Genomic DNA, 15093 nt, shown 5'->3' with positions numbered 1-15093 from the left:
GAACATAATTTAATTTCCTTTAAATGTCTTAAACTCTGGGATAATAACCATCTTATTGTTGAGGTTTGTAACTGAAGGGCACCACATTTCTTGTGTCCTCATTTGACAGATAAACATTCAACCACTAGCACGACTATTATCTTGTAAAATGACAACTTTGTTACACACACATGTGAAGGGTTTTGTTAGAATAATTTTAGTTTTACTCTCAAAATGTTATTGTTCCCCTCACAGTGGCCCTAATTCTTAAGTTATGTAGTTTAAGTCAGTTAAATAACAATATTTAAAAGTGTTGTTTTCATCAGTTGTCTGTTGAATTAATTCATTTACAAAGATAATAGAAAAGCAGCAAATCCTCACATTGACTACTGCAGCTCCCTACTAGCAGACCTTCCTGCATGCAAATTCAAACGTCTGCAGATGATCCAGGACACAGCAGCGCGACTGGTCTTCAATCAACCCATAACAGCACATATCCCTCCACTGGCTCCCAGTCCCCGCTCGCATCAAATTCAAACCCTGTTGCAACAGCAACAAAATCGGCTCCTGCCTACCTGAACGCCCTCATCCAGGTCTACACTCTGTCCCGCCCACTACGCTCTGCCAATGAAAGGCGCCTGGTGCTCCCATCACAACAGGGCCTTAAGTCTCTAACTAGACTCTTCTCCTCAGTCGTCCCCCGGTGGTGGAACGGGCTACCAAACTCCATTCGATCTGCAGAGTCCCTTTCACCTTTAAGAAGAAGCCCATTCATTCATCAACACCTCCTTAATGATGTTGATTCTTTTGAAGATGATGACATCGAGGATGTTGTTGATGTTGATCAGGATATTCATGATGGAGATGATGACTATATTGACATTGTTGATGTTGATGATTCACAAAAACAAAAGCGCCCTGTGCGCTGCCTGTTGGCACCTGTGTCCGATCACATTTAAAGCTGTTGTGTCACTTCCTGGCTTTGTTCCCTCCGGTCTTGATCTTTGCTTGGACGTACGTCACTTAGGTCAAAAGCGTCTGCTAAGTGACATTGTAACATTGTAACATCGATAAAGTTGGAACTATCAAATACTTGATTTACTATTAAAGTCTTTGGTGACCTTTTAGCTCCGTTAATAGAGTCAACTTTCAGCCTAAATAACATTTTTTGTACCTATTTCAAAGTTAACCAAATAAATAGTGTAGAGCGTCTCTAAGATTTGAGGCTGGTCACCTTAACCCTCTGTTTCTGTGCTCTGGACCACCAGAGGCAGTGCAGCAGTGAGAGCAGCAGTCCAGCACTTGCTGCCACTGTTCACACACAGCTTCCTTGCTGTCGTCTGTGTGTCTCTGTAACTGAGTGTGAGCTGGTGTTGACAGGGCCGGGCCCTGTGTTGGTAACCGATCTCCAGACAGTGGCCCCGAGGCCTCCTGTCTCTGCTTCCTCCTTTCCTCAGGCGCTCTCTCTGAATCCAGCCACACCACGACCCGCCTTGACATTTGCGGCCAACAAATTGAAATGCAAGTTGTAATAGCCATAAGAATGATTGATGCCTTTCTCCTGGTCTCACACGAGCTGGAAGGAGGAAAAAAGATGCACTGTAGGGTGCACGTGCTAAACATTTAGGCACGCAAACACACACATGTAATACTTACGACATAGAGGGACGCCTGTGGTGGTGAGTGCATATAGAGTGTCAGAGCATGCAGGGAGAAGAAGGGGAAAGGGGGGGCTGTATATTTAGGCCTTGCTGCGGTGGAGGTCGAGGCATGCGATGTTTTTCAGGGAGTCGGAGGGGTAAGTGGCAGAGCTGTGATGTGGGGTGGATGCGTGGGACACTGAAACGACTGAAATTGAAATTACAAGGCAGCAAAGTAGACAAGCAGTCAGATGAACTTGTTTGCGTTATGCCTCGTTGCATGCAGCAACAACAATGCAGAAATAAAAGGTCTCGGAATTGGAGCCACAACAACGTGTGTTTAGCTCGAACAACTTTCCCAAGGGAAGCCCTGTTCTGTGTCAAAATGGCAACCATCCATAGTCTCAATATAGCCCAACCTCTGCTGGCACGCCTTCCTGTAATCTATATTCCTTCTCCTCCGACAACAAGCAGCACAGAATGCTGCAAGGTGTGACTTTTTAAAGACGGGCTACTGTAAGCTCCTAAATGAATTTCCCATAACTGAATCTGAGTTTTTTTACGGACTAAAGCCTCCCCTCTTTTAAAAAAAAAATGCTGAGTAAAACTTTCTTACATGAGCAATTACCATAAAACTTTATTTTTTTACACGGGATCAGTCACACTGAGGCAGTCATTCTGCCCGACTCTCGTCATGAGCAGACTGCAGGCATACCACACAGTCCTATTAGCTGCAAATTCTTTCCACGTCTTGACTCTCCGCCTTCCCTTTTTTTCCTCTTGTTTTCAGCTAAAAATACATCGGTGGCTTTTCTTTTTCATGACGGCTGATTGGTGTGAAAGGAGGAAGATTATCTGATGGAAAAGTGTTTGTTTGCTTGTGTCGATGCTCGCTGGGCTTAAACCCTGGCGGATTACAGGAGGGGAGGTTTTGGCATTCAGGGGCTTTGTGGTCTTTCTGGAACAAACAGGTGTTACTGATTGAAAGGGGTAGCGTAAGAGATTATATAAAAACAAGCCCGGCCAAAACGTCTGGTTTCTAAGTTCTGCTGGAGAATGCTATCTTCAGATCAGTCAGCGGTTGAAGGAGTAATCCTCATGTCTCTGTGGATTTGTTGGGTTTTTATATATCATTATTTCTATGTTGAATCTCAGGAGTGTGCTGACACAGTCAGTACAAGATTCTAATGTTACTCCCGAGGGTTGTTAGAGTTGCAATGGATACTAATCCCTGCACAAAAAATACAAAGAAATGTTCTCCTCATCTCTTTGTGTCTCTTTCCAACTTACCTCTCAGGTTCATCGAATACGGCGAGTACAAAGGGAATTACTACGGGACAAGTCTGGACTCGGTACGCTCCGTCCTGTCCAAGAACAAAGTGTGCCTATTGGATGTCCAGCCTCATGTGAGTGACACGACCTTCTTCCTCTGCATCCCACCCCCCCTTCCTTACCTGTATTTGTACTTCCCCTTCCCATCTTAGGCCTTATCCTTGTCTGAAGGCCTTGGCCGCTTACTGGGTTACCAGCAGGTTGTAAAGGGGGCATTTCGAGGGAGCAATTACTGCTAATTTCCTCTGTTTGAAGATTTCCTCTTTGGCCTCTGTATCGTGGGTGGTGGCTATCAGACCCTACACAAACAGTCAGCTTGTCGCTAAACCCATGAGCAGGATTCCCATTAAGCCAAGGCCGGGCTCGTATCGTCCAACCTCTGCCCCACTAGATCCCTCCGTTTGTTTTCGCTCAGTGGATAATGACACCCTGGCACAAATAAGCCATTATATAGATTAGTTCCCCAACTGAACCCGGCCTGAGCAGCAATAAAGCCCCAAAGCCCTCAGCTACAGTGAGTTAGACAGAGTCTGTGGAAGCTCATGTGGGTGTTTGAAACGTCACCTATTTTGTTTTTGGCCTACTTTTGTGGTGTTGTGTAAGCCAGCAGTTATTCCCCCCCACCTCCACATGACTCCCACATGACTCACGGATCAGATCAGTGGCAGTGTCAAAGCATGTTATTGCTCCCCTGCTGACTTGGTGAGCGGCTCATGTGAGCTGCTATGATTGCTTCCCAGTGGTTCTTCTCCTGCTCCTCCTTTGGGTTTTTATCCATCTTCCTATCAGTTGTGGGTTTTAGATCCACTGCCTATTAGCACAGTGAGGAGCCCTAAACGCGGTGCAGGCACCAGGGGAGAGCCTGAAGCCTGACGCCACCACTAACCAGCTCCGACCTCTCGCTTACCTCCTAAACATCAGATTGGTGGTGTTGTTTCCTGCAGTTGGCACCAGAAAAAGGAGATAAAAGGCTGGGCAGATGGGAAATATATCTTCTACTATCTTTTGAAGGAACCACATAAGCTAGACCACTACAGGCCTGTTGTTTACCTGACCCACCCACACATTAAAGACATGGTTTCCAACCTTTGAGGCTTGTGACCCCCTGAATGGCAGAAACTTTATTGTTATGAGATTTGTTGTTGTTCATGATCTGTGGAGACCTTAGAATCCAATAATATCATCAATACATCAATCGTCTTCCACTTGCCCAGGGATGGTTTGCATTGGCATCATGCTGAGCAAAGCCTTCCATAGTTTTCCAGTTTTCCTACTACTCATGGGGGACCCTCAAAGGCGTTCCTAGGCAAAATGAGACACACAATTCCTCCAGCAAGCTCTGGGTCTACCCTGGGGTCTCCTCACAGTTAGACACGACTTCTACCGGGGCACCATAGAGAGCCTCCGGACAGGCTGCTTCACCACCTGATACGGCAGCTGCACCAGCATGGACCGTAAGGCGCTAGAGAGGGTGGTGCGCACGGGCCAGCTGTACGGCCAGCGGTGCCTCAGGAACTCCCAGAGGGTCGTCAAGGACACAACACGCCCTCACAACAGCCTGTTCTCCCTGCTGCCCTCAGGTCGGAGGTACAGGTCCCTGAAGGCACCACACCAGCAGACTGGTGCAACAACCCTGTGCAATACCCTAATGAGAATGTGCAATACTTCTTTCTTGACTGTATATAGTCGTTTGCCTTACATGTACATAATTTTGCCTTATAATGTATATGCTAGAAAAATGATTACTTGTATTTTATGTTACTGTTTCGTTACTGCTTCCTTATTTTATTTTATTTATTCTATTTTATGTCTCTATATTTAATATTTTACCCTTTGTAATCAGAGCGTCCCAGCATAAGTATTTGACACGATTGTACTTGTATAACCGGAGCGACATTAAACTTAAATCTTGAATCTTAAAAACCTGAAAAAGGATGAGCCATGGTGGCCTCCCCATCAGGTGACCAAACCACCTCAGCTGGTTCCTTTTGACTCAGAGGAGCAGCAACTACCTCAGGATTACTGAGCTCCTAATCTCCAAGGCTGATCCTGGCCAATTTACAGAGGAAAAAGATGTCGTCATTAACTTTTACATTTGTGTATTTCTGTTTCCTTTTCTCTCTTCAGTCGCTAAAGCACCTACGGACGGCAGAGTTTAAACCCTTCGTAGTGTTTGTGAGGCCTCCCGGGGTCGACAGATTGAGGGAGACCAGACAGAACGCCAAATTAATATCAAGCAAGGATGACAAGGGAACCGCCAAGCCATTCACGGTAAGAGAATTAGAAGAGGACACACTGAAGCAGACACTGATCCACGTAACGTGTCGTTTAGAGTTACTGAGAAAGCTTGAAGTAACAGATGGGTCAGCTTAGCCTTGATTAAGACAATCACAGGAAATCAATTTAACATACTTACTTAACACCCCAAACTGGATTATATGTATCGCTATGCTATTCAGATTAGATTAAGTTAGATGAAAGTTTAATGACCCTTGCAAGGAAATTAGCAGAAAATTACAGGATACAGCGAATATACATTAAGTAAAGATAAAAGGGGGATTTAAAACCCACAGTGAGAGAGCCCATTGCATCAGATTTGTCCAAACATAGTCAAACCGTTAAATGGTCCAAAATGGTAAACATGCAGTGATTGTACAAGATGTCGACATTTATACTTTGCAGGAGGATTAGTTACTGCAAGGTGGGGAACCAAGCAGAAACCTCTGTGGCTGAACAATGAAGGGAGTCAGGATAACTGTTGGCTTTTTCTTTAAAGTAGCCGGGCCCACTTCTTTCTGTCGCTGCTCGTCTCCCACCGGAGATGTTGGCAAGCTGGCGACTAGTCAGCTACGTACCACAGATATTAGCTTCTTCAGTCTGATAAATATACAACACAAGTCAGCTACCTCCACATATAGAACCGTATTCTGTTGTTAAACTAGCTCATTTGCCGCATAATAAATGAGCCTGGGCCATATAACTTTGAAAATATAACATTGCCAACCCTGTCTGTGAAGGTTCTCAGTCGTCCAGGTCATGGTAATTCTAAACTTAATCCAAAAGGCAACTGGGTTTGGTTGAAGTTCTTCTTACCTAGGTACCTGTAGCACCGTCCACCAGTCAGTTTATGTTCATGTTGTCTTCAGGCTGCAAGAAACCAACATGGCAGCGGACACAATGTTAAACTGGAAGCTTCAGAACAGTAGTTTTCAAACCAATGCGTTCCACAGTGGCTACGTGCACTTCTTATATTCAGTCTATGTGCTGTGCTGAACACAGTCAAACGATGCTATCGTGTTATTATACTGTACAAACACATGGCTTTACACCTAACAGATTAGCTGCAGCAGGAATAACAGAAACACTATCTGGACCCTGTGAGTACAGCAAGTGTGGTGTGAGTGATGAGGTCATCCCTTACACACCTTTATCCCAGCCCAGCGGGGACGCAGATGAAACCAATTAGCCAGTGTTTGGTGCTGCTGTGAAGTCGTCGGGAGGGGGGACAGAGGGGGGTGAGGGTGGATGATGGTTTTCCCAGCTCCATCAGGCGTGGTGCACACTCGCGTGTCTCGCTCACCACAGGCAGCAGAAAGGCCAAGATCCCGGTCAGCAGCACACCAGACGTGGTCTGCTGGGACACCGGGAGGTAAGAAACACAAGGAGAGGGGGAGGTTGAGAAAGAGACAAGCCTGTCAATGAGATGGAGACTGACTGACAGCACAACAGCACCATGAGGATGGGTGAAGAACAGAAACCATAGGGCAGGTGATGGGTGTGAGCTGGGGTCTGCAGGTGTAAATCCAACATGGTGTTAAATGTATGTTTATTGAAAACATGTGTGACGTTTTAACTGTTAAACTTAGTATATTATTTTACTCCTTATATTCCCATCCTTCTGCTTACTTTCTCCTCCGCTGTCCTTCAGCCTACAACCAGAGGAAAACATGCATCTGTGTGCGGAGTAACGTGCAACTTAAAGTTGACAAAGTTGCCACACCAGAGCTTGAAAATATCTAATGAAATAAGATATCACACTCTGTTTCTGATCTGGTGAAATACTCTTGTTAAACGAGAAAATTGGATGCAATTTTCAAAATCCATAATAGTTGAAACATTTTCGGTTTTACTTTTCCTTGCTGCCAGGAATGCGGCAGAATTTTCCCACATAAAAGATACTGCATCTCTCCTCTATCTATCTTATCACGCTGCCTTTCTCTGACTCTCTCACTCAACTTGATTTACTGGGATAGATTGATGGATCGGTGTGTCGACCCCAATACATTTTTAATGGGAAGGAGCAAACCCTTTGCAAGCAGCAAGATGATATCATCTGTGGCAGGGACAGGCAGGCAGTAAACATGGCAAATTCACATGCATGCACTTTGAGCTGGAAGGGATTTAAAAGTCAATCATGCAGGTTACCACCATATTCCTGTTCCTAATATGTTTATATAACTGCAGATTATTTTCTCCTGAGTTTAAGCAACAGCAGGCTCAACTCTGCAGACAGCACAAGAGTTCTGCACATAGTTTGCTGAGAGGGGGAAGTGTCATCCTCTCTTTGACTCAAACAACTCAACTCAACTTGTGTTATCATTTCTATGCAGAGACCCAGAGACAGTCAGGCCCAAGCCACACTGGTGGTGATAGACCTGAACAGCAACAGTGAACACTGTGAAACATTTCACAGTGCTTCAACCTTTGTACAGACGATCTTAGGACACTTCCCAAAGTCATCCCACCTACACTAATGAAAGCCTTTCTTTGGTGTTTCTGGGTGTCACGTCCACATTCCTTGAAAAAAATTGAGAACACCTTCTATCACTCAGCAGTGGTTGGTCCGCCAGAGAGAGTTGGTGGAGGCTGTGAACTGTTTACTCTGGTCTTGCTCGCTTGGTTGTGAGTAAACGCCTACAACAGCCAAACAAACCCAGAAATGGTGGATGACTACAAACAGAGAAGCTTAAAAAACAAGTGGAAATCCAACGAAAGAGAAACAAAGAATGCAGCGAGGACGCGGTGTGGATCTGTTAGAGCGAGGTCCAAAAACACACCTGAAGTTATCGCTCACAGGTCAAAGGTGTGGCTAAAGAAAATAGAAGTGAGATCTTCAAGAAAGCTTCTCTAGCTGCGGGACTCTACCTCCTGAGCCACGGCCATCCATCTTATCACCATCAGTCAGGATGACCGGGCCAACAGCACTGCTCTTTAGGCTTCCCAGGAATCATCCTCTCCTTTAAGTGTGTTCGCTGTGCAAAGTCAAACACACCCAGGTGCTAACACACACACAGTGTATCGAGCAGCTAGGTCACAGGTGAAGATCTGCTCAGACTCAGAACATCCCGTAGATATTTCACTTCACTGTCAAACGTTTAAAGCCTCCACACAGACACAAAGTCAGCTTCAGTTAGTCACACAGTCTGCTCCTCATTTCCCAGCAGGGGTCCTGAGAACAATGAGCTTTAGTTGTCAGAAAAGGATCTTTGCTAACAATCCGTGCAGTTGCTGTTATTACTCACTGTCCCTGTAGTAGCTTCTGCTGCTCTCTCAAGTAATAGAAATGCTCTTCTATAAAACTGTGAGACAAGGAGGCATATTTCATCCAGGTTACAAACTACATTCTGTGTCCATGTTCCTGTGCACCGACAGGATGTAGGCCATCTCACATTTGCTATTAAAAGGCTCTGAAAGAGAAGCTGTTGTTGGGTGAGTCGCCTCAGACATATTTTACCCTCGGCAGGCTGTATTTCTCTCTCGCAGTGAGACAGGTCTGCTTTAATGATAAAGGCAGAGGAACAGTCGCCTCATTGTTCCAGCAGAGCAGTCTGACTTTGGCCCCATTGTTTGAGCTGGAGACAATTCAGAGTAGGTTTTCAAAATATGCAGCTGAAGCGTGACGTCGAAACAAGCAAAAACAGGCTGATGTAATGCTATAGTGAGGCTGTAATATGGTTGCTGCAGAAAATGGCCATTATCTGAAATGGCTCCAATCATTTAAAGAGGACAGGTGTGGTTTATTGGGAACCATAAAGCAGGTGTCCCGCTGAGGACGGGGTGTGTGTGGTGCTTTCACTTCAGAAGATGATACCTGAGGCTGCTGTTTTGTGCCACTTAAGTGCTGAAAAGTTTTATAGTCTCATAAAGTGAATTTTGCTTTCTAGACAGAATTTATAGTTAAATCCGATGTAAAATCATAGATTCACTAAATACAGTAAAAGTAAAAGCATAAAAACATCACCTTGATTAAAAACGCAGAAACATCAGTGTTAAAGTTTGAAGAGACTCGTATTGTGCAAAGAAAACAACCATTTATCTGTGCTAGAACAAAGTGCTTAAACAGGCACAAGACACTACATCACCTAATGTGGAAATTAGGCAATCTACTGACTGTTGGGATAAATGAGTCTGAGTCGAGCACGGCCCTCGAGAAGTGGCATCGGCTCAAACTGCCCTCCGAGGAGAACAATCCAGCACTGATCAGCGGATGCCAAAGAATATCCACTCGCTCTTTCTTGTCCAGCTTTCCATTTGCCATTTTTTAACGTCATTATATTCATCTCTTGAATCTCCCTACCCAGCTCACTGCCTCTAAAGTGGCGCCCTGCTGTGATCAATGTTCTTTAACCTGGAACGGCCTAACGAGAGGCAGACGCAGAGCCTCGCCGGTGGACGTGGAAACACCACACACACAAACACACGCACACACGTCTCGCAGCTCCATGTGGCTGCCAGGACAGGTCAGAGGGGTTACAGTGGACACAGTGGTCATCTGTAAGTGCAGGTCTGAGAGTGGAAATCCTGCAGGGGCTTTGGTCCACATGACAGAGAATATAGTCCCACTGTAGCACAGTTTTCTCCACAGGCCAACAAACCTTCTGCCCTCCCTGAACTGTCTTTTTGGCTCAGCCCGTCCTCTGATAAATCCATCACACCTCCCTCACAGCAGACAATAGAGCTTCAGATGGAGTAGGTTTTGTAACACGCGAGACAGCCAGTCAAAAAAAAAAAAAAAAAAAGCAGACAGGGCTTTTGCCGAGTGTAACAGTGAGTGAGTGTTTATATTTAGCTGCGCAGCTAATCCATTATGAAGCGGAAAACCACCAGAAATGTTCTGAAGTAACTCCTGGCTGGAAGAAACGTCTCTAAAAATTGAGCCGTTTAGGAGTTTTCAACTTTAATGATGCAGTGTTTATGTGTGCACACATTGTATACGCACACTCTGTGGGATCACGCATCTTTGCGGGTGTGTGTGTTTGAGTTTCTGTGCATAAATGTGCATTTGTGTGTATTTATAATTGTGAGTTTGGCAGAGGGGTTCACTGTAAAACCATATCTGTGCAGAATCTAAAGTTGAGTGTTCCCAGTAAAAACATGACTCTAAATCAGTGCAGCCTCTTCAGCTCTGCTGGAGCACTGAGGTCAGGACCAGCCCGGGCCCACACAGCTGGAGGAAGAAAGCCTCAGAGGGGACCACCTGGGAGCGATACCTGGGCTCTCTCAGAATACTCTATCTATGAATACAGGAGCCCCAGATAGGAAATGTTTACTCCAACCTGATAAAAATATGTTATTTGGCTGTTACTCACAGTTACGACGTGGTTTTCTTCTTTACACTGCACAGCTCATTTGCATATTGACTTATAAAGTCCTCACCCCCCTGAAGGATCCCTGTTCAAGCCTCCTTTTCAGCACACTGCGATTTTCTGCAGCTTTTAATAAGACACACATCCTGTTTGAGATATGATGTATATGATAGATAGATAGATATATGAGAGGTCTGAAAATGAAAGCAAATACAAAATTGCCCTAAACCTGCATTCTTTCTTATGGCCAGCAGGGGCAACTCCAGTGGTTGCAAAGAAAAGCCTGATTGTATAGAGGCCAATGAAATGATGAGCCCACTTCTCTCTTGATTTATTACCTCAATTAACATTCTCCTAGTTCACCATGTTGCAGAATAATTTAAGATGTTTTTTAATGTAATATAATAAATAAACAGTCAATGTAGTTCAGTTAAAATCTGAGTGTCTCTGCCAAGAGGCGGGGTGAAGTACACAGGTTCACACAGTCACAGCTCTCAGTCTCTACAGTGAAACTGAAGCCACAAGCTGTCATTTCCCGATCGCACATAAAATCCAACCATGCAATAATGTATGTTTTGCATGTCTGTATTTTGGACAGAACGGTTCTGTTTGTTCACTGCTTATTTTGGAGTATTTTATTTTCTTTGAGAATTGGATAACCGTGTGTATTCTTTAGAGGAAATGATGAAAATTCCTTGAGGTCAGGTCGTTGCATGGAGAGGTTTTAGTGCGTGGTCTATGCCAGGGTTCATGTTTGGGTACTATGTTATAACAGGCTCTGCATGGGCCACTTTATGTTTATTTGTGTGTTCAAGGCTGTGTAATTTGTGTTTACTGTATGTGAATGTATCTCCCCTCGTCTTTACTGTGGCCACTGTTTCTCTCTGCAGCAGACAGGCAGCCTGAAATGAACAGTTTGCTCTTCTTTGGTGCATCTCTTCTTTTCGTCTTTTTCACCTCTGTCTTCTTCTCTCCTCTGTTTTCATGCTCCCCGCAGGAGGACGACTTCCAGGAAATGGTGAGAACTGCTCAGACGATGGAGAGTCAGTATGGCCATCTGTTTGAGAAAGTCATCGTCAACGACGACCTCTCGGCCGCCTTCAGCGAGCTGCGGTTGGCACTAAAGAAAGTGGAGATGGAGAGTCACTGGGTTCCAGTCAGCTGGACTCACTCCTGAGACTTTAAAGGGGAAAAGGGATTTTAGAAAATATGCAGGTTTTTATCTTTTTATGTCTGCTGTGGCTGGTGTTGGGGGGATAACGGGAATAAAACAGGACAGAGCCAGATGGCTGTGTTGCCATACCTGAGCTGCATAGAATATAAGCTTTGCCTGGGATCAGGTTGGATTCAGACTTCAGCTGTGGTCTGGACGTGGATCTCCAGGACTGACCAGATCTGACAGGGTTGAGGCTAAGGACGCCTGACAAGAATATGAGCCTTGGACATTGATCTCAGTCTGGGTCACACAACCATGGCCACAAGTCGGTGCTCTTTTTGTCCAAACCAGACTGTGGAACGAGCCTGGACCATCGCAGCAGCAGCAGTCCTGCCAGCACATCGGAAACCGCGCCAACCAGGACTCCGTCTGTAGTGTGTTTATAACATTAGACCATTAGAAACCAAAGGGATCTCCATATTTCTTCTTGGTGGACAACTTACAAGCATATGTCTGTAGAAGAACACAACCTCAGAGGGGAAAAAGGGGAGAGAGAAAACATATTTGCCTTCATTACTATATTTCTGTGCTTCCATAAAGCTTCCATGACTGTTACTCCAAACAAAACATGGTCAGGTACAAGAAAGGGCAGCAAGTGTAATTTTATTTAAGAGAAATTAATATATTTTCTAATATCCTCCTCTTGTGTTTTCTGCAAACCTTTTAAATACATATCTTGACTTTAAGAGCAACCTGATATCGGTTTTAGCCCAATTCTGACAGGTTTTACACTGGAGGCGTCTCTTCTTTCATTCAAGTGTTTTGATTTATTCTCTCAAGTCTCGTTTTCCCCCTAAAAAGCACATTGAGAGCTATTTTATTTAGGTGTTATATATTCCATCTAGGAGCATTTTTAAAAAGCCACTCTTCATGTGAAGGTGCCCAGCATAACAGCTTTGCCATTTAAAGTCCCAGAACTGGACAGTTTTGGCTGTCTGCTAGAAGAAAATGTTCACAATTGTGTTTTATTAGGGTGTAGTCTTTATTTTTATTCACATAAAAATGGCTTTGGCGAGGCTGCTCGTAGAAGTCCCACAGTACACGTCCAGGATTTTAACTCCAAGAAATGCTAAGCTCCTGTTTTCTCGAGCTTTACAGGTTTATTGCTAATTTGAGTCTTACTTACTAATTTTTCACTAACTGTTTAACTTTTTTATTATAGAAATATTTAACTTTCACTTCCTTTTTCAAAGCAGCTTGTCACGAGATTCCTTTCGTGTCATCTTTAACAAGGTTTTTACTGGAAGCCAAAATATGTGTCTGTGAGAGGTCTGCCTCTCTCACAAACAAGCTGACTCAGTCAAACAGTAAAATAAATAATAAACTCAGTACAGCAGCTTCACTTTAAATCAGTGTTTCTCTGAAGCTCTTTGACGGGCCTCCAGGGCCGCGAGCCGAGCAGCCGCTAACATTAGCTCAGCAGCTGACTAAAATCCTTCATCCAGTGATGTGATGTGGTTACACGCAGGGTGACATGATGTGAATCTCTAAGAAAGTCGTCAGCCGGAAATTCAGAATGTCCGTCCGATGGTAGGCGCTTACGGAGAAGTCTGATAAATAAGCAGGTGAAACATGAGATTGTTCTCATCTTTTTTGTGGCTCTGAACTGAAGCAAGAAACGAATAGTGAAGAAGCATTTTGAACGGCTAAACCGACATGTTCTGCATTGAGTGAAGTGAGACGATCACTAATTTTAGTATATATTTTTAAACATGACGCTAACAGGCAATTAGCACAGCTTAGCATACTAAAACAGACTAAAAACAGGTGGAGACGGCTAGCTAGCAGCATTTAGCTAGCTAGCTAGCAGCCGTTAGCATTTTAAAGGGTTTTAGGAACTTGTAGTTTCTGTTTGTGAACAAAGTATTTGTTCATTTTTAAGCTTTAAAGTTGCTGGTTCATGTCTTTTTATAACTGTGGAGAGCGAATCAAAGTCGAGTTGTTTCTGCCTGATTCAAGTCTGTATACCGAACTAAGCTAATTACCTTATAGCTATAGCTCTTAACTCTTGAATACAAAACTAATATTTCCCACAATGTCAAACTATCCCAAACCTTTTAAAGAACCACTCATTTTAATGTTGAACAATTAGCCACAATACTGTGGGAGTAATGTTCTTATTCACTCGCTGTACGGCCGTCTCAGGTTGCAAATTAATGTTCATTTATTCTTCCTTTTCTAACAGCTGTAATATTTGTATATTTAATTTCTGTCCATTTTTAAAAAAGGGTAATATGAGTTTTTATGCTGTTAAGTAACGATAACACACATTTAAAGGGACTTTAACACCCCTCACCTCTTTACTTTGCGCCCAGTTTTTTTAGTATCACATTAAGTCCCCTTTTATATGTTATTTAACTTCCTATCTTCCCTCTCTCGTGTGTTAAATTGATCAGAATCAGATTTGTACAGTCTCCAGAACATATTTTTAATTTCTTGCTGTAAATGAAATGCTGTTTCTGAGCAAGTTGTATGAATTTACATTATTCTTGATAACTGCTACATTTTATATTAAAGAGAATTCAACTAAACTTGTTTTCCGAAGTATTAAAGTAATTCATGTCTCCGGCCGGGCAAAGATGGAGAGCAGTGATGTGTGAGGTGGAACGGAATGAGAAAGTATTCCAGTGTTTCTGGGAGTCGTGCCCTTGAGTGCCATTCACATCCATCTTTGTTCTGATTTTAAGAAAAATATTTCAGCACCATCTTTCAGCTGCCCCACAGAAGTTACTCCAGAGTGCACAGTTGTGTAAACAGAGCCGCCACCTTTCATGTTGTAAATGACAGCGCTGGAGAGTAGTAAATGTCAATCACCGCCTGTTTTTCTCACCTAAGTGCCACAACAGCTGAGTTTTATTTTGATAATATTAGAGTACTTTTCACACAATATAAATATGAACTAAAAATCTGTTGCTGCAGATATTTGGCCACGAATAAGCAAAGCTTGCACATTTAAGATCAAGTTTAATCAAATTTGCTTAAAAAAGAAAAAGGAGTATATGCAGTCTTACACTGTTATAACAATATGAGCAGTGGGGCACATTGAGATAAACAGTTGGTGGCACTGATTCTCCAGTCATATGCCATTAAAACACAAGTTTTTATGATTATTTTTTGCTTTTTTTTAACCTTTATTTGACCGTTCAGAGGGCTGCAGGGTGGTGCAGTGGTTAGCGCTGTTCCCTCACAGCTAGAAGGTTCATAGTTGGAACCCCAGTGCAGACCAAGTGGGCCTTTTTGCATGTTCTCCCCGTGCATGCATGGGTTCCCTCCGGGTACTCTGGCTTCCTCCCACAGTCCAAAGACATGCTCGGGACATTGGTGACTCTAAAATTGCCCG

General features: G+C 43.8%; 1 protein-coding gene across 1 annotated transcript in view; it reads left to right on the top strand.

The window, feature by feature from the left end:
* mpp7a (MAGUK p55 scaffold protein 7a) overlaps positions 1 to 14266 on the top strand; it is a 158388-nt gene extending 144122 nt beyond the window's left edge. The window contains exons 15-17 of the mRNA XM_069667718.1: positions 2917 to 3025; positions 5079 to 5222; positions 11535 to 14266. Of these exons, the coding sequence (XP_069523819.1) occupies positions 2917 to 3025; positions 5079 to 5222; positions 11535 to 11714 (433 nt within the window). The 3' untranslated portion in view covers positions 11715 to 14266. The remainder of the gene's footprint in view (positions 1 to 2916; positions 3026 to 5078; positions 5223 to 11534) is intronic.
* Positions 14267 to 15093: the final 827 nt, after the last annotated feature.

The sequence above is a fragment of the Semicossyphus pulcher genome, unplaced genomic scaffold, assembly GCF_022749685.1.
Source record: "Semicossyphus pulcher isolate SPU_LCO1_2020_fin unplaced genomic scaffold, fSemPul1.0.p SCAF_18, whole genome shotgun sequence".
NCBI classification, from domain to species: domain Eukaryota; kingdom Metazoa; phylum Chordata; class Actinopteri; order Labriformes; family Labridae; genus Semicossyphus; species Semicossyphus pulcher.
The sequence above is the reverse complement of the archived record's forward strand: the minus strand, read 5'-3'. Positions and strand labels throughout refer to the sequence as shown.